We start from the raw sequence: 26,119 nt of genomic DNA on the forward strand, positions 1-26,119 counted from the left end.
GACCGTTCTAAGCACAGTCTGAAACGGTTACAGTTATGTTTCCACCTGAGCCTGGTTCGACACGATTACAAACTGTTCTCGGCTCGGAATCTTCCGCACGGTTGTCTAACCATCCTGCTAAGAGCCACGATTACCAAGGACAGTTACCAAGGCAGCGTGTGACACAGGCTGTGGTTACATTAAAAAAGGTTCCGTTATCAGCCCTGCGTGGAAAATGTAAACATTTACGTTCCGGTTGGCATGGATCAGCACAGAGTGGAACGATGAAGCAACGAGAACGATTCGGCGCGATGGTGGAAAAGCGCTCATAGTCTAGTGATTGTAAATTGTAAGGATTTTGTACATTGTGCTTACAGGTAATGTGAAACGGCAATTCTATCTCCAATGTGTCCACAGAGAGTTGCTTATATACATAACTCGGATTCAGACAAATAACATTAACCCTTGCTTTATATCACAGTAAACACACAGTTAATATGCATGTTAGATAAATACATTATCCATTGCACAACTATATCTTGCCTACCTTTGATTTCTCTTCATCCTCAAAGATGGCATTCTTGGGTCTGGGCAAAGGATGGACAAGAGGTTTGTCATCCGGAAAATCAGGGTCCTGTTTTACAATACCTTGAAAAACATGAGAATCTCAGAAAATCTATTAGCTACATAAACAGTGCTAGAATGATGAAAAGTGGCTTTTACTATTTTTCACAGTAAATCATGTTTTTTTTCTTTCACACAATTATGCAGCAATCTGAAAGTCAAATACATTGAGCCTTGTAGGTGACAAAATCATTTTAGCTTATTTGCAGAAAAACATTATTAGATATCTGAAGACCTTATCCTGTTGTTTAAAGGATTAAATTAAGCTATTAGTTTGATCCTGTTATATAATAGTTAATATATACATTTTTAAGAAAGTAAGACATTTTCTAAAAAACTTCCCTTACATACTTCATTCGTCACCGTCATTTGCCAGAAAAGCAAGCCTCTGGTTAACCCGCAGGCGAGGGATAACGGACATTACGTTAATAGCGCTTTCAATATGGAAAGAGAACAACAAAAAATGCTGTAAATGTTGAAGGATAATGCTAATGACGACAATTCGTAGCACTAGCCTCGTGGCAAGTAATTGAAAAATTGTGGGCGTGGCTTAATTAAACCGGCAGACTGACACTTGAAGAGGAGGAGTTATGAGATGCTCCGCCCAAGCTGTCTAACATACGTCATTCAGGATGGATACTCACTACAAGGCAGAAGCGCATTTAGATGAAGATTATGAGGGCACACAAAGACAATGACCCACATTGATAAGCTATTTATAATAAAAGCTATATTCCTTGAAAAAATAAGCATTGCGATTTTTTTTCATTGGGACTTTAACTGTTGCACGGGAGTGATACATTTTGAAAATGCAGCTATTCATCATGAGGTGAAACTGGGTCCACAGCACCGGTGTGACATTTTTCAACAGTCACAGTAATTTTCAGTCGCAGACATCAAGTTTCTTTTAAGCAGAGTCTACTAGTACATTCTCCACTATGTGTGTAAACCGTAAACGTATGTATTTTATGTAAAATGTATATAGTTAGATTGGTGTTAAGTTAAGTTTAAAGTTTATAACAGTTTTTTAACAGTCACAAAGCCAACAAGACCAACACAGACCCAATGAAATAACTTTTTTTATGTCTGTTTCGCACAACCTTTATCGTAAAAGCACAAATGTCAGTACAGAGCCTCATATCCCATGCCTGTAGTAAAGAATACAATAAATGTATGGTATGGTATGCGTAGGCTGCTAGAAGTAGGTGCAGTTAGGAGAAATCAGGACTTGAGGTATGACGTTACCTTGTTTTTTAAGCATATGATACGCATCCGATATCTTCGTTTCTTCTGGTAAAATCACAGTCCAGTTGTACATCATTTCTAAAACTTTTTTCTTTACTGGTTCTGGGGCTCGAGAACCAAGATACTGCAAAGATATAGGGTACAGAATGCTTGATGGTTTTTTGGAAAGAAAATTAAAGGAATAGCTGAACAAAAAATGTAACAAAATAATCATTTATTTACCGGTTTTAAGAAACATCGAATTTTCCATATAATGCCAATGAAACTGCTGGAGCTTGTCATACACCAAAATAACATGATAAAAGTGGCCCAATTAACTATATTAGAAATCTTCTGAAACCATGTGATAGCTTGGCGTAAGGAACAGATGGAAATGCAATACAATAGAACAGGAGTAAGTGAGTTCATGAATTGTTCAGAGTAGTTTTGTGAACAGGATTCATTTATTAACTTACAGTAATTATAAGACGCAGATATTATATAACGCAGCACAGGTCAGAACACAACTTGAACACAGTACTACAAATAGTGAAACAAACTATCAGCTTCTTCTTAAAAATCATTTGGGTCACATGGTTATTTCTTCTAAATGCAAATTTGGTCAATGTTTTGTAGCACACCTGCTTATAGATGAGCTCAAGGCTTACATCACCCATTACTAAAACTTAAAAGCTGGGGGGACTATCATATCATCATATGTAGTTACATACCATAAATAAGATAAATGATGCTCCCATGAACATTGCCTCCTTGACACCTGCACTCACAACTGATAAAACATATCTGCTCAAATTTGGGGAATTTTACAATGATTATTTTAAAATGATTAATAAAGAGAAGACATTCATAATTGAATGCAGTTTTTCATCGTAGAAATAGCTTTTTCTGTCAGAACACAGCTAGAGCTTGTTCATGCAAATAAAATCATCCAGAAACCCTGCAGCTACAGCATTCGCTTTATGTGTTTATAGGACAGTTTTGCTCTTGCCAATATGCCGGCATGTGTTGATTGACATATGGCAGCAATGGGCTAATGGACCTAGCGCTTCCATTATGTGTCGAATGTGAAATTGCAGTTGTTGTAATGTTTTGAGAGATCTTGAGGCACAAGATCTTGCCACTGTGTGGAATTGTACTAAATGCAGATATTTTGTGCAGTGACTACGTGATAAAATGGTGTTGTGTTCTGTAATGTTATGCCATACGGGACCGGGGGCACAGAGCTTGCATTCTTGGTGCCAGAGGGGCTTTAACAGCCTTAGCCAACGGGTTGGCGCGTATGGTTGCGTTGGGTTTGGTGAAACCTCCTTTTCCTAAATTCATATTCTTGACCGCTTCCTCTGTCACGCATAAGGCGTGGGAATTGTCCTATTGGGCAATTCAACTGTGCTGAAATAGTGGGAATATAACACCTAGATCTATTAAGCAAATCTGAGTGAAAAATGTCAATTTTATTTTGGTCGGTTCCTAACACAAAGCAATCATATGGTTTCCCTTTCAATATAATTATTCAGTTATACCTACAAAATAAAGACCAAAACCAAAATAAATTTCACAGATTTTACTAAGCATTCCACAGAGAACTACAGACAGGACAGTACCTTAGGGGAGACAACTTTGATGAGCTCGTTCAGGAAACGGAACTTCCCCACTTCATTGTGAAACTTCTTCCCGCAGTTCTTGACGCAAGTTTCTAAAACCTTGATAGAAAAACGAATGTTACTTTTTATATTTTTGTTTTATCTCTATTTGTAAGAATTTGTAAGTTGCTCTGGATAAAAGGTGTGATGGTACAGCGTGTCTGCTGTTGACGACAGCCTTAAGTTATTATTGAAATCCTACATCAACCTTGTCATGCACCATCCTGGATTTTTGCTAATATTTAATATTTTGCTGACATATTATTGAATCGGCACATGCACTTTAGTACAGTGCAGCATTCCTTATTATGACTGAACACCTGTGGTGCAGCAATAAAATTGTTGCCACAGTGGATTTTAACTTTGTTTTAAACAAACAAAGACTAAATATTCAATTTAATTTAAGTAAATATAAACAAATGCTATCCAACAACATTGATCCAGACAGACTCTGAGAAGAAGCTTGGATGTGGATTTTACCGTAAGTGCCTGCATTGCCTCCCACTCCTGAGGAGACTGAATCTTGTGAGCCAAAAGCCTAGTGGCCAACTGTGGACTAAAGACACAACAGATGTTACAGATTTAACACGTTAAAATCTAATACTACAGGGTACTAAATACTAAAAGGATGTGTGTAAATCAAGCGTTTAGACTACGCACTTGTGGGGTGCGACCCACAGTTTGGGAACTGCTCTAAAGGTCCATGTATCGCATTGTTAGGGCCTCTCTGTTATTCTTAAATAATACCCCAGGTTAATACCACCTCATTATTTTGTATTTCTCATTCCAATACATCAACCTTACAGCCTCCTTTTTGTCGGCTGTAGTATATTGCCTTTGCTTGGTTTGTACCCTGCTTTAAAATTTCGTTAATGATGTAAGCTTGATCATACTAGGGCTTTTCACACTTGAAGTGGGTCATTCTAAACCCCAGGTCAACATAAACCTGCTTCGGAGCAGGGTTTCATAACCCCGGGTAAAATGGGGCGTGAGAAACGTTCGTTTACCCGGGGTTAAAGGCACTGTTCTTTTGCTGTTTTTGAGGCTTTGATTATGTTTTTTGGGAGTTAAACAATGGATGTTCGTATTTCTCATTTTAACGGAGGTCTACTAGTGCATGTGCAAACGTCAATCTTTGTTAGAGATCGCAATTTGTTTTCCTACAATGGCGAGGGTAATGACACCGGACCTAAAGGCGTCAGACCGGTCATATTAATTAACACTAAAAACAGAAGCGTTAGTTTTGCCTTTTTATATTGCCTTATTTTTTATTGGATAATAAAACAAGCAGATTGACCAGGAGACATATGCAAGCAGGACTTTAAAGGACGTTTCATAAAAGTGTTTTAGAGGTATGCGCACACACACACCATATCAGGGTATTACACAGAACAGCTTTCACAGACGATGTTAAAGTCATGGAAGCTGTTATTTGACCATTGGTTATCCGAATGTGTGTACCTGAATTCTTATTACCAGGTGTAGGACTGTGACGAAAGTGAAAGTAGTTTAGCAGGTAGATCAGTCAAATGTTTATCTCTGATAACCAAACACTACTTCAGCGGCTCTTCCTCTTCTCTAAGGAAGGCCCCGCCCCTTTTTGGCGTATTCCTTTGGGCGGAGGTTATTAAAAGCACTCGGAGTAGTGACATCATGTACCCGGGAAGTAGAGGGCTGTAGTCCGATTCAGCCATTCTCTGTAGTCCTTGAAAAGCTAATTCTAACAATATCTCGCTTGGCACTGAACTTTGAGTTTTTATAATTTTGCAGGTATTGTTTATGCTCTAACAGCAACATTACACACTAACCAAAAGTTTAAAATGTGATCACAGGGAATGGGACCTTTAAAAGCGGGGTATAACCCTGGGGTAAGCGCAGTGTGAAAAGCCCTACTGAGTCCATTGATGGCTAAGAGATGACATTGCATAATCTTGTTTGTGGTCAGCTGAAGAATATGGAAGGTAAATCCTGCCAAATCAATTTTATTTTCATGTTTATACCAAAATGCAATTCGTGATTTGAGCTTTCATTTTCGAAATTGTAAGGCAAAAAAACTTTTAAAACATTTTTACAAAGGTTTATATTAATGCTCACACAATTCTATTCTTTAGTCAAATAGTTGTTCATATAAGCCATTAGCCGACTATTCACACGTTTATCATATTAATTGAAATATTTCAATATACATGGCGAATGGGGACATCAGATGATGGTTTAAGCTATGAAAAATATATCTGATTTAAAATTGCTACCATTTTTCTAAATTACAGAGCTATACAAACCCATAACAATGAACCTTTAAAATATTAATTACGTGCTCAAGCGCACGCATAATGCAATCAGATGAGACACCGCCGCAAGTTATGATTATACGTCTCCATATAATAAAAATATATATTTTAGGCAAACGAACCAAAAAAGCAAACAAAAATATTTGTGCAAATGGAGCACTATGGTAAAAACAGAAGACCAAACGTGCATCAAACGTGCAAAGTACTGTTGCGGAGACTTTACCTGCACCGGCATTATTTTAAATATCAACTTAACCAGAGTGAATAAGACGAGTTGATGAAATCTTTGATGAGCACACATGAAGACAGAAACGCGTGCATTAAACATGAGAACTGTTACAGAGACTTTACTGGCCATTTTATAACATAAACAACGGGGGCGAACGAAATGAGTGGATTCAATTATTCATCAGCGCACATACATAGAGCGCTATGGTTAACACGGAAAGCGATTCAAGTCTGTGAGAGGAGGCGGGGCTCTGTTGTCACTGCATTCAAATGTTGTGTGTTAACTCAGTCGGAATAGTGAGTGAACAAACAGCTCGTATCGATAGTATTGTACATGCATATTGGAACCATTTCTGATTTTCAGTATCGATACGTTTCTAATTATCAATATTTTGACAACACTAGTGCTTCTTAGATGTTTTTTTGCCATGACAACAGAACTTCAGAGAGAACTTTAAACAGACGCACAATACACAAAATGCATTCATAACATAGTGATGTACTTCGTATAACGATTGGTTGAATGATTATGATTATGAAGTACGCCAGGTTAGCATACTGAGCCGGGTACTCTCATATCGCTCTCGTTTGACAATGATATTATGAGCAGATTGGTCTGCATAACACGTGCATGAAGTTAAACATAGCTAAAAAACCTCAAACCGAACATTAGGATGGATTCCATTGTGCTAAGTAGGGGTGGGCGGAATGACCCAATATGTATTTCACGGATTGAGTAATTTTATTTCACGGTAACAATTTCCTATTATAATTCTATATCTAATACCTCATTTTTCTTAGATTTATTTTATTTATTACAGTTAATTTACTGTAAATGCTCACCATAGTTATGAAAATGTATGAATATATAAAATTAAGTTCTGATAATCAGATGTATTATAATAGACTAGAGCCAGAAGACAAATATAAACAAATATGTATACAGTAGAAAGATAGCTGACAATGAAGTCTTAAAATATGCACAGTGCACACACAATGAGAATACATGTAGGCCTATATGACTGGTGTTATAAACGTGTGTTCATTGGGTCTGTACTGTAGGTCTACATCGCTCTTCACTCTGTATTTGATGCGCACTGTGTTGCCATTTTGGTATTGAATCACGCAACAGTCAGTCATTTTGTAATCATTAAAATAAAATTATGAAAACTCTACATTATCATTTAAACTGTGTCAGTATTATTGCGTGCGCATTAATACAAACCTTTGTAAGAATGTTTTTGCAATTTCTTTTTCACATTGACCTTTTCTTGCCTGGAGATTTTAGTGAAAATGTAATGTCAAATCACCAATTGCATTTTCTTTTTCAATTCGACAGGGACAGTGCATTGTCAGTGTAAAATGAAAATAAAATTATTTTATTTTAATTTTGGCACATATTGTGTGCGCAATTATGTACAATGAAATTTTCATCATTAGTTTTTAAATTTGGCAGGATTTACCTTCCATAGAAGAAAGGTAAGTAAGTTATGAGAAATATTATAAAATTATAAAAAGAATTTTGCCTTTAAGGTTTACAAACTACAAAAGTAGACACACCCGTCAGGTTCATTGCTGAGCTGGTCACAGAATAGTTGAATACTCTCCCAGTCATTCTCCTGGTTTAAAGGGTTGGTCGCTTTGTCTACAGGTGATACAAAACAGACAAAAGCTAAATTAAAAAGTGAGGGAAAATACTTACTTTTTTTGGTCAAATCATATTTGTCGTTTAAGATCGTAAACGAACCATTTCACTTTAAACAAGGCAAGCAAACAATAACTTGTGTACTTTTGTGAGGACATTTTTACTTTTTATAATGATCTAAACATTGATCTAAAAGGCTGCTGGATAACAAAGATTGGGTTAATAACGGGCTATATGCATGCGTGACTTCCGCGTTTCGCAGGAAGAATCCGAGGTAGTTTCCGGTTGGGGAGACTTAAATCAGAGAGAAATTGATTTTTTTTTAAATAGTTCAATTTTGCAGATGCTGTACATTGCGGCACACAGTAACGGTACTAAAAAGTGCTGTTCTACAGTATTTGAAATGATACTTTCATATCATAAGTTAACATTTCGTTATAACATTAAGACCTCTATATATTACTGCTGTTTGCCGCAATGTACAACATCCGCTAAATTGAACTATTTCCTAATTTTTTACCATTTCTCTCTGCTTTAAGTCTCCCCAACCGGAAACTGCCAAGGGTTCTGACCGAGAAATGCAGAAGTCACGCATGCATTGAGCCTATTGCCTGCTCCTCTGACAATGATTGTTGTGAAATACAGATTTTCCTTGGACTTATGCAGTAAAGGCACTCAGCTAGGCACATATCTTTATTATATAATAAGCTGACTTTGTTTTATCTGTAAATAACATTTGAGGCTAACTTAGCATTTAATGTCAGATCCATCAGCATGCAAGTTTTAACAGTTTAAAGAAGTCTGAGAACATTAAACAGTCATAGACATTTTGTATCACATTCAGTTAGTACACAAACCTGTTCACAATGCTTGATTCTGTCAATTGAGCCAAATGGATGTCAAAGTAATAAAGAAATATCTTGAGTATATATAAATGCCCAAGGATAAAAAAAGCACAGATCTGACAACTACATGAGAGCAGAGCTCGGAACTAATGATTGTTTTACTAGGAGGCTGGAGCAGGAGCATTGTGGCCCATTACTGAAAGGTTTATGAGCAAAGCAAAACATGTTTACATCCTTAAACCCATATGTAGGGCAGGCAATTCAAACTTTTCCCTACATTTAAACTATTACTGACACATACTTCGGTAATCAAGAGTTATACAACCACAATTACAACTAACATTATACAAATAAATACAATTCTAAACAACTATAACATGTTTCAAGTCTATTTAACAGTAGTATTCAAAAATATGAGTAAGGTTTATTTATATAGCACCTTACACAGACACATATGTGTCTTTAGATGTTTTTTTAAAAGACTCCACAGAACCCATAGTTCTTAACGTTAAAGGCAGAGAATTCCAGAGCCTCGGAGCTACCACACAGAAATCACGATTCCCTTTAGTCTTAAGACGTGTTCTGGGAATAACTAACTGGTCTTGGCCTGAAGACCTCAAAGAACGACCAGGGGTGTGCGCCTGCACTATATCCTGGATATAAGAAGGGGCTTGACCATGCAACACTAAAATGTTGAACTGCACTCTGAAATTATTAGGATGCAAATGCAGTGCTTTAAGCACATGGGTAACGTGTGACCCCCTGCTGGACATCGTCAAAAGCCTAGCAGTTGCATTCTGTACAGTTTGTAAACGATCCATTTGCTCAAACACGTGTACAAAGCATTACAGTAGTCCAGTCGTGAAGAAACAATAGCACGTACAAGCATCTCCGTTTCGTTTTTCGAAACCATAGATCTAATCTTAGTAAATGAAACGAAAATAAAACACTGGCCGGTCCCTGCATACACTCAAAATGTAGTTTATTTTTCAAGTTTTGAATAAAAATGTCACATCCAAAATATAGAACCGCCCATTATATGATGTTAACATGTTTAAGCATGATCTAAATTGACACTAGTAGGCTTTGTCGTGCGAACCAACAAACTGCATTGTAAAACATTCCAACTAAAGCATCAATGCTAATGTGATCAGCTGTCAGCACATGAAGATAAAGACAATCATTCTGAGAGGGTATTTACATCAAATTTCTACTATTTCTAAGGATCAAAAAGAGTGGTAGAAACCTTGACTAGCACCGGACTAAAACTGTAGCACATGCATCATCCTTTCTTGACTCTCATGCTCAGCCCCAGTAAGGAAATGGGCAAGAATGACACATTTGCTACCAATTTATTTCGGCATCTTATTTGATCATGTGACATTTCCTCACAGAGGCTCCTCCCGTAGTTCTGACAGACAGAGAAATACTGTATAAAGCGATTTTACATATAGCAAATTAACAATAAGTCTTTGAATCTTTAGTATTTAACACCAACTACATTAGATAAATGCACACAGCATTTGCCGATCACATTAAAAGCAAACTCATGTTAAAAAACTGCTTTAAATAAGCGTTAGCATGCTACAAACAGTACCAACAGTCCCCAACAGTCTTCACAATGTAAACAACCTGCGTCAAAAGCATTAGTCCCGATCAACGCATATCGGTCCTGTGTTATGTTACCGTATAACGTTGACAGAAATAAGATCAGTAATCAAAATATATTTGACTTACTAATGCGGAACTGTAAGCTGTGCTCTTCAGGCGGAGCCGCCATCTTCATACCAAATCGCAAATGTAATCTCGCGAGGAAACAAGTGGTCAGTGTCGTCTCAGTCAGCAACCAAGGGAAGAGGAAACTTAGCAAAGCTGCTTGAGGGCAAGCCTCTAGGTTAGCTCAAAAAGCGTAACGCTGCAGTATCAGGGAAGGAGACCAGGGACCGTTTCTTTTGAATGGATGTCAAAGGAGGACAGGCTTCACTCTGGTGAATAAACGGCTTTTGAGAGAAAATAGCGTATCACGATGACTGTTCGGTAATCTTCAACATGTTTACACTGAACGATACCATTATTAGGAACTGTATGTAGACGCTACTTTGAATAATATGCTTTTAATAGGGGAAGGCAGAGTGGGAAAAGTTGTGACAGCCACGACTCATTTACGGTGTTATGGATAAACTGGGGATCGTCATGTTATCTGGGGGAATGCGCGTGCGTGGTGTTGATTTGAACCGAGTTCACAGCAGATGTCGGATGGCGGCAGATTCGACAAATATGATGCCCCCAGATAACACGATCCCCAGTTGATCCATAACACCGGCATTACCGCTAGACATTTTTTATTTCTGTTACACAATGATGTAATATTATGTGCAATTGTTTTTTGAAAATTAAAAGTATCGACTTTTTCTTTTCCGTTCAGGAACTGTAATGACTGCTATGTAGGCATTTCTTGCTCATATTATGTATTTTTATGGGAAAGAATTAAATGGATTTTATAGTTTATAACTTATTATTACAACATTTACATTAAAATATCGTGTTATATTGAATAATGTTCAATGAAAAAGCCTCTTGGCTGAAAGTTCTTTTGGCTTCGAGGTTTTAACCAGTTAATTAGACTTATACAACAGTATTATTATTATTACTACTACTACTACTACTTTTTCCTTAGTCTTTCGTTACTTCTATACTCACTTATTGTTCTTCCTGTTCTCGTGTCATGTATATTTACATGAGTATATACCAAGAGCTTATGAAAACCACAACAAATTCTTGTTTGTTTTCACACACTTGACGAATAAAAGCTATTTCTGATTGAACTGTCTTCCCCCTCCCTCCCCGATATATAAATAAGCAATAAATAAATATAAACTAAAAATCAACACTGCAGGAAACCTAAGATTGTTGAGACAGGTTAAAAAAACACTCAACAACCCTTTTATGTTTCAGCTATAAAAGCACACAATATCCTGTTCTGTGTATCCCTTCTGAAGTATCCCAAACAAAAGTCGTAAATATCAAATTTATATTCACGATTTGTGTATATGTGAAAACTTAAAAAAGTTTAATTTCAGTCATTAATTGGCTAGTTGCATAAGATGGAGAAGGTGAGCTTGTGGGACGTCAGATTCGGCAGTGATTGCCGTTAGGGGGCGGTGTGGCTCAACCATGTGACGTCATCAAATGCACCTCTTTCTCTCCCCTCTGAGTTTTCAAGTGCACAAGTTAGTTTTGCAACAAGTTGATCTTACTTATGGAACCATTCCCATGCTGTACCAACCACTTTCACTTGTTCAGGATCAATTGCTCCAAACCACATTTAGTCCTAGTCTCAGATGTCATGCTCACAAATTGTTGGCTGAATATCTAATGCCCATTTCACACTTGCTGTTACTGAAAACACTTAGAGAGTTTCAAACTCATCATCTGATTGGTTAATTTGTACAGAAAGACGGATGTGTTGCGTTCTTTAACAGTCCACCTGGAAACAAGTGAATGCGATTGGTCTACAAGTTTATGAAACGGCATCTTGGGCTATTTTTGGCTGATGAAAGCCACAATAGAGTCCCAGACCTTTTGCCATCAGTCAGAACATAAATAAATACAAATGTATAGTAGAATGCAATGTAAGTCGCTTTAGATAAAAGCATCTGCCAAATACATAAATCTAAATGCTTAATTGCTGATTGGTACAGAATGAAACGCATTGTTGGTTATAATTTCATAGAACTGGGGTAGCTGAATCTATGAATGGTAAACAGAGGCTTAAGAAGTCAAATTCCAACACACTAATATCAAAACAGCTAAACCCAGGCCCTGCCATTTTTCTTGTTTTCCATGGGTGCCATTGTGAAGTTACAACATCAAGAAGAATTGCAGTGTTAATAGTTCCTACGAGCAGTTTGCTTTTATTCTTAAAAAACATTTGTTAAGGAGAATATCTCTATTTGGAGTGGACCTTGTAACTTAGTATATCTATTTTATACTTAAAGGCAGGGTGTCCGATTTCCAAATTACGCTTGCTTAGACAAAGTCGGGCCGAGTACCAAAACAACCTAGTAGCCATCGGCAGTAAGGTTCACAGGAGGGACATAAGTTGAGCCGAGCACTGACGAAAGCGAAAGATGGGGGTAGGGTGTGTTTGTTTTGGTAATTTGGCTAAGAGAAATCGGACATCCCGCCCTTAAATGACAACATTACACACTAAATAAAGTTCAAAAAGTGAAAACATAATATGACCACTTTAATATTCAAACTGTAATGATTGAAACTTATTAGCACAATAATAATAAAAGTAATTAAAAAAGAAGTGATGAAAGCTGCATACATGTGCTGATCAGCTTTGTAATTGTCTAAAGTTCATGATAAGACAGAAGTTCTATGTCAAAGAAGATAAAATGTGTCACAGTTGTATAAAATCAGACCATTGTGCAAAAGAATGTCGCTGTCCCAGCACTTATGTATGCAAACTGTGTGACCTCATAAGTTTCCATAACTACAACTTTGAAAGTAATAGAAACAAAGAAAGACTATTGTCCACATTTTGTATGCACTTGAGAGAGAAGCCAACACGGCCCTATCCCAAATGGCCAAACTTGATAATGTTATCGGTCTACGCAGCCCTGAATGGCAGTACTCAGTGGATATTAAAGATATCAAGATTATATTTTCAGTGAATGTTCTTTACATTATGATGGATGATTGTAGAAAACAGTAAATCACAAAAATGACTTTAGCTTTATTTTCAGACTTGATTATTATCATTAGTAGTAGTAATAGTAGTAGTAGTAGTATCCGTAACATTGCAGTGGGTTTGAATTTAAATGGATACTTCACACAAATTTTTTTTTATCATTTACTCAACTTCGAGTTATTCCAAATCTGTATAAATGTCTTAGTTCAGATGAACACAAGGCAAGTTTATTTATATAGCACATTTCATACACAAGGGGAATTCAAGGTGATTCATATAAAATTATTGACAAAGAGAAATAAGACGTATCTTTAAAATGCAAATTATTTAAGCTTTAGATTTTAAGAAAAATGTCTGTGTATATAAAAAAAATAAGTTAGAAATAGAAGCGCAGTTGATGTAAACCAGCACAGTGCTCAGGTTGTAAATACACAGCTTAACAAGTGTGTTTTAATCTGGATTTAAAAGTAGTCACTGTTGGTGAACATTTGATGTCTTCTGGAAGCAGAATCCAGCAACGGGTGGCGAAATGGCTAAACGCTGACTCGCCTTGATTTGAGTGAACCCTTGTTATCTCTAATTGACTTTATCCTAATGATCTGAGAAGTCTGTTTGGTTTATATTCAATAAGCATATCTGAAATGTATTTAGGTCCCAGACCATTGAGTAATTTATAGACTATTGATAATGCTTTGAAGTTGATTCTAAAAATAACTGTAGTGGAAGGACCTGAGGATTGGAGAAATATATTTGGAAGAATGCATTTAACCAAACAGATTGATTCCCATAGTAGGAAAAATTACTTTATAGAGAATGTGGCGCTGAATTCACGCTGTGTTAAATGCTGGGTGTCACAGCCATATAGGTGGCAGTGGCTCTTTTTTGCTAGTGAGTTCAGTTCAATTTTGTTTCGTTTGACTTGATTTATTCATATTTCCCACTGCTTTTAAATCTCTTCACACCACTGTACGCAAAAAAGCAAGTCGAGAGCTATAGTAAAACAAAACATTTGCTAGTTTACAACCTCCAAAGATGTCGGCGCCGCCCCAGCATGCAACGTGCCGTGACGTCGATTAATAAGCTCTATAGGCTTTTTTTTGTTGAACACAAAAGAAGACAGCAAACAGTTCTGGGGCCTTTTGACTACGATTGTATTTTTTCCTATTACGTATTTATATTTAGGCATTTGACAGACACTTTTATCCAAAGCGACTTACATAGCATTATCCTATACATTATACATAGGTAACTGCAATCCCCTGGGATCGAACCCACAACCTTGCGTTGTTAATGCAAATGCTCTTACTACTAAGCTACAGGAAAGCTTTTTTTACATTAGACAAGTCTGGTCAGGCATTCTTCCAAATATCTTTCTCTGTGTTCATCAGAACAAAAAATGTAAACAGATTTGGAACATCTCGAAGGTGAGTAAATGATAACATAATTTTCATTTTTGGGTGAAGTATCCCTTTAAAACCCCCAAAAAAGTAAGCGGTATATGAGTTGCTTTCTAAAGTCTATCGCTGTTACTGATCTGGCGCTGCAGGGCTCGATTAGTCAGGTCTGGATGGAGTCAATCCGTGTCGCTTTTATCAGGAACTGGATTGACGATGACATGTGACAGATTAAAAACTTAAACCCAACATATTCTGTTTACATCGGTATCGTGAACTGGACAGCGGTATAGCGTTCAATATGAAGATAGACGATGAAGTTAAAGTTCAAAAGGTAGGACATTTTGAAGCTTTAAAATGAAAGTTTTTGATTTCGAACCAAATTGTGAAGCAGGGCACCACACAAAAATAAGTCTTCCGTGTTGTTAAACCGTGTTTTCGTTTACGTAGTCTGAGACGCTAGGTTTTAAATGTACATTACTCTTTGAGGCTGTATTTAAATTGATACTAAAGGTCAATATGTTATTAAACCGTGTGCTTTTACTCCAAACCTCGTTTTCTCTTTTTCAATCGTCTTGTTAGATTGCAATAAAAATCTACGCAGATCTAAATATGTCTACTTTAGAGAAAGTAAACGAGTTAATTATGAATGATTATATCGTGATTTTAACAGTAAATCTTTATTGATGTCTTTCGTTAATATTTGGCCATCTATAACTATTGATCCTTGGTAGGTGTGTGCAAGAACATTAATCTGATTAGAATACTGATGTGGTGGTGTGAAGCAACATACTTTCTCAATGGCGAGAAGCTCAGGCACTTCACATATCAGACGCAGAAATTATCATTAAGTGAATGAAAAGCTGAGGGTAAGGTTTATGTCTTGATGTTTGTCAACAGTAGCCCGTGGATTAACAGTATGGAACTGTAATTCATATCACCTTGTAACTTTTTGTCAAAAAGAATTCAAGATATTCCCCAGCAGTAGCCTGTTTTAACCTGTTGATCAAACACCTCTTTTTAATATAACGCATGTCATTTCAAAAAACAAACAAGCTACTTTTTTACAAAACATATTTGTATATAAATATATGCCCCTGTATGGACCATTTGAATTTGAACGCTCAACGTTAAAACTCTTAATAATAATAATTTAAAAGATCTGTTATGCAAGTTATTTTATTAGTGACTATACCACATACCACATGGAAACCACATACTTAAGTAAACTCCTAGTTACAATGTTTTATGTATATGGTATGTTCTACATGTCAGCCTAGTGTTACGGTCATTATTTCTTATACTCTTGGAGTTTTGTGGGTTAGTGGAAAATTCATTTTTTCAGAAATGTAAAATGATTGACAAGCATGAAACAACTAAGCAGATTGATCACTGGAATGGAGAATTTACACAGCTACTTCCTGGTTTTAAAATTCTTATTGCTGCACAGGTGTCTCTTATGTTCAATGCTTATTTATTTTAGGGGCGGTCACTTGATTAAAACAAGAAGTGATTGTTAGATTTTCTTGAATTGTGATATTATTTCTTGAAATTTGGTGTCTCGCCATTCGCCAATATACTAGAATGTTTGTAATATAATGTAACAAAAAAGAAGCAAGCAGGACCAAGTGATTGTGAGGAAGATCTTTTATAAAGGTTTAGTGTAGCATTGTTCTTCTAGAGCAGCAATGTTTTTTATGTCTGATTTATCCATGCATGTCATTTATTTCATGTACCCTCATAATCTTTAATGTCCTGTGAAGCGGAAGTTGCGATCCTTATTGCTTCCGACGATTTTTCAAAAGAGAATGACCCACATTGATAAACTATTTACAAAATACACTGCAATATTTCCTAAAAAATAGGCATTGTATGTTTTACTTTCGCTGGGACTTTAATCAAAGTCCGAGACTTCCCACCCCCATCAAGCGACATTTCTTTTCTGCATGACATATGTCTCGGCCTGAGGGTGGGACTATACTACCTTCCAGAAAAAAATTTCAATCCAGAAATTATATTCAGATATAAATCACACATTTTTTATCACGGTATAAGGTATTGAATTATATTACAAAAACAGATTGGAAAAACTACACCGTTGCCCTCTTTTTGATAGCAGAACTTTAAAGTTTGATAAAAATGTAAATACAAACGCAAAAGAACACAATTCTAGATAACAATAATAAACAATTAGAAGTATCTGACCTATATTTGGCAACTTAATCACCCATGAGCTTCATGACTTGCCTATGACACACATTCCTGCTTGGAACTCTGCTCTCTCGCAGTGTGCATAAAGTATACATATAGCATAACTGAAAGCCAGTTTTTATGGTTATCAAAGTATTAATGTTTTCTTACAAAAACACTTATTCACCCACTATAGTCTAATGCCGGCTCAGACTACATTTTTCTTTATATTGACTGTCAGGCTATTCGATTTCACTTTTTGTTTTGCGAAACAATGTTAGACTACTAAAGAGACGTAAGTTGCAGATTTCAAATAGTCCAGTCTACTTTTTTTATGCAACTGACTAAAAAGTCGTTATGACCAGTAAAACTAGTCTAAGCTTATTATGCAACCGGCCCCCTGATGTTGCACCATATAGTAAGAATGTAGCTTTACTTGACAGACCTGTTCAGGACCTGTTTTGGACATAAAATAGATTTCAGGTCAATAGCTTTGCCTTTATATGGCTTTATACTGTAGTGCACCATTAATCCTATTTAATAATTATAGCTATTATTATAATACATTTTAGTAATTACAAAAAACATTTATTGCTCCTGACAGTCGTAGGTTTTCTCATATTTGTAAGGAACTTCTGCTCTGGATTCAGTAAGTTATACTTCCTTGACAGCATATGTGGCAATTGATTTTTCTGCCACCATAATATTTTTTTAAGTCGCAATACAAAGGTTAACTTGCAAGGTTAACTAGTACGGACATGACTGTAAAACAAACAGAGCTTGACATTTTCTTTGTTGGAGGAGGGACGAAATTGCCAAACAGATAAGGCAGAGATAGCCTACATTTTGCCTCTGTTCATTATAGTAATAACAGTAAGTGATGCATACTTAAGCATCCTAGCCTAAACCTTGAACGTATAGTAAGTGTTAATTTATATTATTCAGTACTTTATCTGGTATAAAGTACATCATGAAATAGTGTAACAAGAAAAAAGTGGTAAAACAAAGCCCCAACAGTGCTTTGTAATGTTATGCACAGTTCATCTTCCAACACCAAACAGGTGAATCAGTGTTCATAGAAACCAGAGTGCAATGGCAACTGTCTTGTGTAAATATTCTGTGTGCATCCAAATTTAGCAAATAGCTATTTACTACAATATTCTGGACGGAATCGTGTGCACACTGTTATTGTGCACCAATTCGATTTAAAAAATAATGCTCTATTTTTTACAAAGAAGGATAAGTTTTTTATATTTACATCCAGCACCAGAGTTACAGGTGATAAAACAGGCTTGACTACGGTTCCGTAATCATACAGTATTTCATCTGCTATGTTAAAAAAACATTTACAGACTCACACCTGTGGGTAAATGCAGTTGTCAATCCCAAAAACTGACGGTGTAAATAGAGCCTATATCTCTTTCAGCTCTCTAGCTTTACATCAAAAACCTGCAAGTTACCTCCAAACAAGCAGTACCATGGTAATTATTTGTCCCTATTGTGTATGGCTTATTATTATGTGGTTAGGCTTCAGCTCTGCTCTCTGTTCAGATAAATCAGATTGTTTGTATAAGTGTACACATGGTGACAGGCGTTCGACTGCATGCAGTGTTGCACCGACCAATCAGTGTATGACATCCCACTACTGAGAGAGCAGTTTAAAAGGATACTTCAGCCTAGAAACAAAATTTCCCTATGTTGAATGTTATTAAAACATGGAAACTTGTGGAGGCCAAAAGACTGAAGAAAATGACAATCCTCCCACCGACGTATGGATGTCACCTTTTTCACCTCTTCCGAGTTTGCGGGTCTGATCATTACCAAATGCATTTGTGTGCAGTCGGATTTATAATACCACATATTATTTTTCTTCCAAGCAGTGTGAATGGGGCAATTTCTTGAAGCAGCAAAAAGTGCATCCATCGATCTTTTATATTTATTGGAAGTGGGGTGGACCGCAAATATCTCGTGTTGCTGGCAGGGTGTTGATGTTACTGAATAAGCTTTGAAAACTTTTTGTCACCTTATTCCTTCCACCTTACTTGGATTCATGTTGACAGTAATTGATTATGGTAGGAGGTAGTCAGAACATCCAACAAAAAAAATCTTTAAACAGAGGACACATTTATTGTTTGTTGTTGTTTTGTGAGACCTAAAGTATATACTCAAGAACATATTTTGGAGAAAACATAAAATAATTGTAATGTTATTAACATTAAAATTATTAACATATTTATATTTTTTCCTAAATGAATAGACTTTAGAAAGAAGTTCGTTCAGAGGTTGCTTTATTGAAATATTTTGTATATCTTTGTCTCCTTACAGGTAGCTACACCATGAGTATTGGACAGAAGGGCCAAGTTGACCAACCAATGCTTCCAACAGCACAGCCAAACTCCTCCTGTAAACTGCATGTTCAACGGTCACAGTCCCAAAATAACATCACCATTCATTTCTCTGCTCTCGGTAAAGAGGATGAGGAAGAGTCATTATATGACACAATTGAGAGTGAAGAGGATGTAACAGCACTGGAGGCCAAGGAACATCTTTTTTATGAAAGTGAAATTAATTCTGAAAGTGATGTTGCTTCAGGTGTACTTTCAAATGAATCTAAACCACTACCATCCATCTCAAGTCAACACAACACTTTGTGTTTGGAAGAAAGTGTCTCCATCCCTGTTCAATTGGGTTCTGCTATGGCAGAAGAACCTGCTCCCTCAAACCCAACCCAATCTTCCCCCTCCAAATCTGTGTCCTTGCCCTCCATGGATAAAGCCTTTCTCAGCCTCATGAAGTCTCTCTCTATTGATGTTGAGCACCGGGAAGGCATTCCAGCTCCTCCTTCCATGCGTCATGGCAAGCGGAAGAAAGGTCTTGTCAAGTCATGGTCTACAGACACGAATCAGGACTCTTCAGGGTCGATCCGCTCAACAGAGTCTCCGTTACAACTATTTAGGCAGTTCACTCAGCCTCGGTCCGCAAGTACCTGGGACTCCAAAACTGCGCCCCCTTCATCTTTAATCTCAACTGACAACCAGACTTATTCTTTTAAAGTATCTGATGTGGAAGCACGTTTTGAGGACACTAAGCGTCGTCTATCTGAGGTCATCTCAGATCCCTTAAATCTTTTCAGTAAATTTATTGGGGATGAAGGTACGAATATCTACAGACCAAAAGCACTTTCATCCAGTATGTCAGAGCTTGGAAGTTCTTCCACACTTCATGATCACCCAGAGGGCAACAAAAACTACAGTATCAAAGAGGAGGAAGACAATGTGGAAGACAAGGATACTTCTGGTGTAGCTGAGCTGGCTTTAGCAGAGGATTCAAGAAATGTGAAACCGACCTCCTCATCTTTAGATTTGGACAAATGCTCTATGTCAGCTTTGGCCAAACAAGAGTATGAAGAGTTTTGTGAGCTTTACAGTGATGAATTTGATTCATACACAGAACCAGATGGTGACTGTGATGGTATAAATGGAGAAAGTAATCAAAGTGTAGACTTGGTCAGTGAAGATGACCTGGATGTAGAACCAACTTCAAGCATCCCATACAAAACCTTACTGGGTTTGACTTTAATGATTTATGGATATTTTGTGCTGCCTTTGTCCCCCTATATTTGTGGTACATTCATGGGGGTAGCGCTAGGGTTTTTGTTAACAATTGGTGCTGTGTGGTTATCAGGCCCCAAACAAACTGGAAAAACAAATCTATTTCAGAAGGGATTTTGCAATGTGGCACATCTGGATATCAAGGAGCCAGATTTATTCAAGGTTAGTATTTTTGTTGTCTACCACTATTGTTAATAGACCACTTCTAATGACGTATATAGCGTTAGTTCAATGCTGGTCCAGGAGAACTTCCTGTTTCAGTTACACAAACGTTTGAACAAAATACAACTAACAGATTTTTAACCAATTTAAAATGTTAATGCCCACTGAAATTGTATTTTTTCCCTTTCATTCAAAATAAGTAAACCTTGGAGATGTCAATAAACTGAAATAAATGTAGGCGTCTGAAATGTCTTTGTTCCAGCACCTGGATTCGTTTAGAACCAGAATCTAGATAACGGCATCGTCTTTTTTTGGTCCTTGGGCCTACCAGAATCGGATTACTTTTGTATTGCTTGTTTCAGATTTTTTACCTTTCTTTAAATGAAAGCTCTTAATAAGCCTTTTTTTTCTTTTTGAGCTCTTATAACTCGCATCAATCACGTTCTGCACTTTATCTCTCTCTTAATAACTCTTTTAACAACAGTCCCACACTTTCTTTTTTCAATCCTGCACGTTTTAAAACCAAAACTTGCAAGCACTTTGTTTCCGATGGACATGCATCCTTTGTATTGAAAGGATTAGGATCCTTTTTGTAGGAAAGACTTAGGAAGGTGCACCTCTCATAAACCGTGGACAACAAAGATCATTTTAGATGTTTAATTACGACTCCTCTCACCTCTTCCGAGTTTGCGGGTCTGATCATTACCAAATAGTAATATTCACTCAGTAAGTCCGTAAGATTGTTATTGGCTGTTGATTTGTAGATTTTGTATTCATTGCCAACATACAAATCTACAGTACACCAACAATTTTGAAAATATTTGTATATTTCTTATTAGCAAATCTAGCACATGTAATAATTTAGAGTTTACAGCAAGGTCACATTCCATTGAGGTCAGAGAAACCACGGCGTAAGATACACCAAAGGTTTGGATAACTGGAAGGGATAATAGTTTTCAGAAAGCAAAGATGTATTTCCTGTTTAATAAAAGGAAGACCATTCAAAAATCGTTTTGAATGAGTGGTAATATAAAAGGGAAAGAGACATGCTTTGAAATGGAAAACTGTACTAAATGGTTCTAACAAATAGTTGATGGCTCAATCACATCTAAACTCTTGAAGTGATGGCAACAGACTAGTATCGGGGTGATGTTGAAATTCTAATCTAATACTGAGAACCCCCATGTGTGATAAACTCAGCATTGTGTAAAACCTTAGGGGAATCTTACTGGAAATAGGCAAAAAGCTGAGAGACACCGCCCTTACATTGCAAGTATTTAAACTTTTTAGAACTTGGATGGGTGCAATTTTATGTCCTTATAATGTTCTTGCAGGGCTGGATGAATGAGATCCAGGACTACGACCCAGAAACCTATCATGCAACTATGACTCGTTCTGTGTTTGTGCGTCTGGAGGGCTCAATACTGCGCCTCTCTACACCCAATAAGAATATTCCCCGCCGAGCCTCTTACGCCGAACCCAAACCAGATACAACGTATATCAGTCAGAGAATCTACAAGTTCACAGACAGCAAGGTTTGGAAACTGCATGGTTTTATTTTGAATTTGTTTGAGCAATGTAGATGGCATGCAACATTTTTAAATTTTTCTTGACATGTTACAATACCACTTTCTTTTCAGGTTTTCTTGATTCCCCAAAGCCTTGCCAGAAAGCGCATTTGGAACAAAAAGTATCCAATCTGCATTGAGCTGGGAAAACAGGAGGATTTTATATCTAAAGCAGAGGCAGAACATTCTGTAATATCAGAGGAAAGAGAAATCGAAGAGCCCTTTGTCACCCTTTACCTATTTGGAAGAACGGGCAGAGAAAAAGAAGAATGGTTCAGGAGAATGTTATTAGCATCCAAGCACAAGTCTGAGGCGCCACAAAAGGTCTCAAGTCTCCCAGAAAGCAAGAGCTGTGAGTTAAAAGATGGTTAACCCAATGATAAAAAATTTGTGATGATTATGTGTGTGCATGGAGTTTATACCATGTATGGTTTTTTTATCTTATGAAATGCAAAACAATATTTTTAGAATGAAACCATCACTAGTGGATGTACAGGTCTGTTTAAGTACCTTAAAATTGAATCGGGTCATTTCTGTAAAGTATTAATTTTGCTGTAAAATGTTTTAAATAAAGTGTGATGGTTGTAAAAAGTGCAAATAAAGCTTTTGATTGGCATACTTTTTCTTTTCTAGCTCTGCCACTGTCACACAGCAGTAGCAGTGGAGGCCTGGATGAGTTGACTGTCGGTGCCAAACATAACCCCCTCATGGACTATAACACCTATATGGCCAATTACATGTCACCACAGACAGCCAACAGTGTAGCTGCCAGTCCTATGCAGAGTCAACATGGTAGCCCTGCATTGAGCAAAAAGGTATTGCTTTCTGTGTTAGAGTCTGTAAACGTTCATGTATTTTTCTATGCAACTGACAGCAATTGCATGTTTTTGATCTTCAGTTACCAAGCACCCCTGTGAATGAGGACAGTTCTGTTTCTTGGCTCAATGCTTTTGTAGGTCGCATTGCTTGGGATTTCTTTAGGGAAAAGCAATGGGTGGACTTTGTGTCAAAAAAGATCCAGATGAAGTTGAGTAAAATTCGGGTAAGTATATCTCCTCTTCTTCACTCCATCCTTTCATTAGAGTACAGATTTAGGTTATAATTATTTGAGACTGGTCAAGAATTTACCCTAAATGAACACCCTATATCCTCCCTCTGATCATTTGGATCACCGAAATATTCCACATACCTGTATTCTGATGATGTCTGTTGCGGTTTATTACAGTTGCCATACTTCATGAATGAACTAAAGCTAACAGAGCTGGACATGGGTCACAGTACTCCCAGAATCCTTAAAGCCTCCCAGCCATCAGTGGATCATCAAGGTAGGACACTAGCAACTCTTTTCTACTCGTTTTGTATTTTATTTACTTAAATGTTTGAAGTCCAGCATTAAAGTTGCCATGTGAAATATTTAGGAGGATCTTCTGACAGAACTGCAATATACAGGAATGTGATTTTTCCATATAAATACAGCTTTCCGTTTTTTTTGGACCTTGTGGGACGACCCATTGAAATTGCGCAAATCGGATCTATTTTCTTAACAGAGGGGGTTCATCTGATATTCATTACAGCAACATTTTTTACTATTTTGACTGAAATAGCGAGATGGCGATAAGAAAGGGAATGGCTTGAAATAATAATGTTATAATAAATGAGTAGGTTGAATTACTACTCGTTTAAAAGACGTTGCAATGAAGGGTCTAATTAAAATGGAAATGTAAATAAACACAAATAGCTAAATTTAGCGATTTTCAAATACTGATATCCATGCTGATGACACCGCAGCACGAGTTAGTGGCACCATGTAGTGGTTGTTTGTGGAACTCTAATGAGCTCACAGTGTTCTATTTTAAAGGGGTCATATGACACGGCTAAAATTAATATTATCATTTATTTGAGATGTAATCTCTTCTTTGCGGGGCAAGATTGGAACAAAGAGATTTTTTTTTTTCTCTGCTCTGTTCTCTGAAACTAAGCTCATAGTTATAAAAAGCAAAGGTGTGCTATTATTGACTAGTTAAACCAGTGCGTAGTGGTCGAATACTGCAAGCGTGTGACGGAAATGTAACGCCTCTTACCATATTTGGAACATCAGGTTCCAAAGCAATTGTATATACAAGTGATAATATGTCATCGGTACGTACTTATATTAATTCGATCCCGAATCTGATCCGGAAAATGAAGATGATCAAGCCAAAACATCAACTTTGCCAGCGTGACTTGAGCAGTATGTAAAGGATTGGTAAGGTTTTTACAATGAAAATATACTTACAGGCTGCGAATCTGAAGCGCCAGACTGTCCTTGCGAAGTTGTAATGGTTTTTAACATAAGCTTTCGTGCACAGCCGGCCTTGATCTCTCCCAGGTTTGTGAAGCAATCATCCATTAAATGCGCTTTACGGTATTGTAAGTAAAATGTAACCATTCGTTTTTAGTTGTCTCATCTTCTGGAAGGGCAAACAAAGAGGCTTTCTTTTCAGAACGAGACACACAGCATGTCCACGACATCTTCTGCATTCTAACATTCTATCTACATACACTGCGTGTCCCTTGCATTGAATTTGCCATGTTGTTTCTATAATAGCCGTAAACAGACAAACTGCTCCACAGAATGAGTTTCGTAAAATACATTATCTCCTTTGGTAAAGAAGCTAAAATGCGACGACATCTTTGTCCTGTGAGAGCCGCCGTAGTGCTTTAAAAGGGAGGGGGGAGCGCTGGAGTCAGCCATTGGTTGCAATTCGCAACCTCACCGCTAGATGCCACCAAAATTTCCCTATTACTCTTTTAATGAAGTGCATCGATAAAATGGTGCTGATCTACCATCACCTCAACTGTCTTTATATGCATACAGTGCAAAACAGGAATAATTTACTTATTTTTTTATTTATTCTCAATAATGGTATATGGTGTATGTTATATGTACCCCATTACAGCTGTGTTCATTTGTTCTCTCGGTGTAATGCAGTAAATAGTATTTTGTTTTATTTCTACAGGTCTATGGGTCGATTTGGAGATCTCATACAAGGGCTCTTTTCTCATGACCCTTGAGACTAAGATGAATCTTGTCAGACTCGGGAAGGAGGGTGAGGGTCTTGGCGAGATTGGCAAAGAAGGGTGAGTCAAGCATTCTGTAGTGCATGTATGTGGCGTTTTGTCAGTCTATAGCCTCAGTAGCTTTTTATACAGCTGCATGGGAAACTGCTTCTCTATATAGAAAGTGATTTCTGGTACTATGTATTTATGGGAGTGTTGTAAACGTTTTTCCAGTGAAAAACAGAAGACTTGGATTTCCTTGAGCAGTAGTCTTTATTGTAGAGTCAGAGTGCACCACTTGGGTGTTGCAGTCATCCAGTCTGACTTACATTAGAAAATACATTGCACTCATAGCCATTTGGAAAACAAAGCATTCAGGTGACAAAAAAGCATGAAAGAGAGGTTGTAACCGAGCATGAAAGGACCGTTGTAAATCCATACCATATCCTGCAATCTCACCCACTTTGCTGACGTAATCACAATAGTCTCCCCAGACCACTTACATACTTAACATACAGTAACAGTATAGATAAAGTCGTCACACCATACTTTCAGGTTTGACTTTACCCCTGAATTGCCTGTAAACAAATGGTCACCAGCTAACAAAACACAAAGAGCCATCACATGCAGTGTTGTTTTGCTCCTCCTAAATACCCAATGGAATGTATTTGTTGTTAAGATAGGGGAGAGTAAGAGAATCCGCTGATCTTAGTGATCCTCCATTTTACTTTTTCACTGGAATATGACAGTTACTGCAATTTTGATCATTACAACGTACACCAGAAGATGGGTGGCTTCTTTTAGATTATTTTACCTTGACGTTTATGCAAAATGACTTTAAAGATTTAGGGTATAGATTTGGCAGCATGCGTGTTCTCAAGAAAACAAATCCATATATGTTGTGTTGTGCTACAGAAACATCCATATGGTAAACTTCTGGTTTCTGGAATTACGTAATA

General features: G+C 37.1%; 2 protein-coding genes across 4 annotated transcripts in view; one reads left to right on the forward strand and one right to left on the reverse strand.

Annotated features, from left to right (window-relative positions):
- The window catches only part of gga1 (golgi-associated, gamma adaptin ear containing, ARF binding protein 1), a 16,633-nt gene extending 6,270 nt beyond the window's left edge, over nt 1–10,363 (reverse strand). Inside the window, exons 1-6 of the mRNA XM_079460576.1 lie at nt 10,235–10,363; nt 7,568–7,652; nt 3,969–4,044; nt 3,450–3,548; nt 1,849–1,972; nt 527–627 (exon numbers count right to left, since the gene is read on the reverse strand). Coding sequence (XP_079316702.1) covers nt 527–627; nt 1,849–1,972; nt 3,450–3,548; nt 3,969–4,044; nt 7,568–7,652; nt 10,235–10,283 — 534 coding nt within the window. The 5' untranslated portion in view covers nt 10,284–10,363. The remainder of the gene's footprint in view (nt 1–526; nt 628–1,848; nt 1,973–3,449; nt 3,549–3,968; nt 4,045–7,567; nt 7,653–10,234) is intronic.
- The window catches only part of LOC306896499 (testis-expressed protein 2-like), a 20,593-nt gene continuing 4,798 nt past the window's right edge, over nt 10,325–26,119 (forward strand). The window contains exons 1-8 of one of the 3 annotated variants that reach the window (XM_079460572.1): nt 10,325–10,534; nt 19,106–20,553; nt 21,888–22,088; nt 22,194–22,473; nt 22,755–22,936; nt 23,020–23,163; nt 23,347–23,446; nt 25,121–25,241. In XM_079460572.1, coding sequence (XP_079316698.1) covers nt 19,117–20,553; nt 21,888–22,088; nt 22,194–22,473; nt 22,755–22,936; nt 23,020–23,163; nt 23,347–23,446; nt 25,121–25,241 — 2,465 coding nt within the window. In that variant the 5' untranslated portion in view covers nt 10,325–10,534; nt 19,106–19,116. Of the gene's footprint in view, nt 10,535–14,732; nt 14,925–15,350; nt 15,460–19,105; nt 20,554–21,887; nt 22,089–22,193; nt 22,474–22,754; nt 22,937–23,019; nt 23,164–23,346; nt 23,447–25,120; nt 25,242–26,119 lie in introns of those variants that run through there. The other 2 variants (XM_079460571.1, XM_079460573.1) reach the window with 2 other exon arrangements.

Source organism: Barbatula barbatula (assembly GCF_947034865.1).
Source record: "Barbatula barbatula genome assembly, chromosome: 7".
In the NCBI taxonomy this organism is placed as follows: domain Eukaryota; kingdom Metazoa; phylum Chordata; class Actinopteri; order Cypriniformes; family Nemacheilidae; genus Barbatula; species Barbatula barbatula.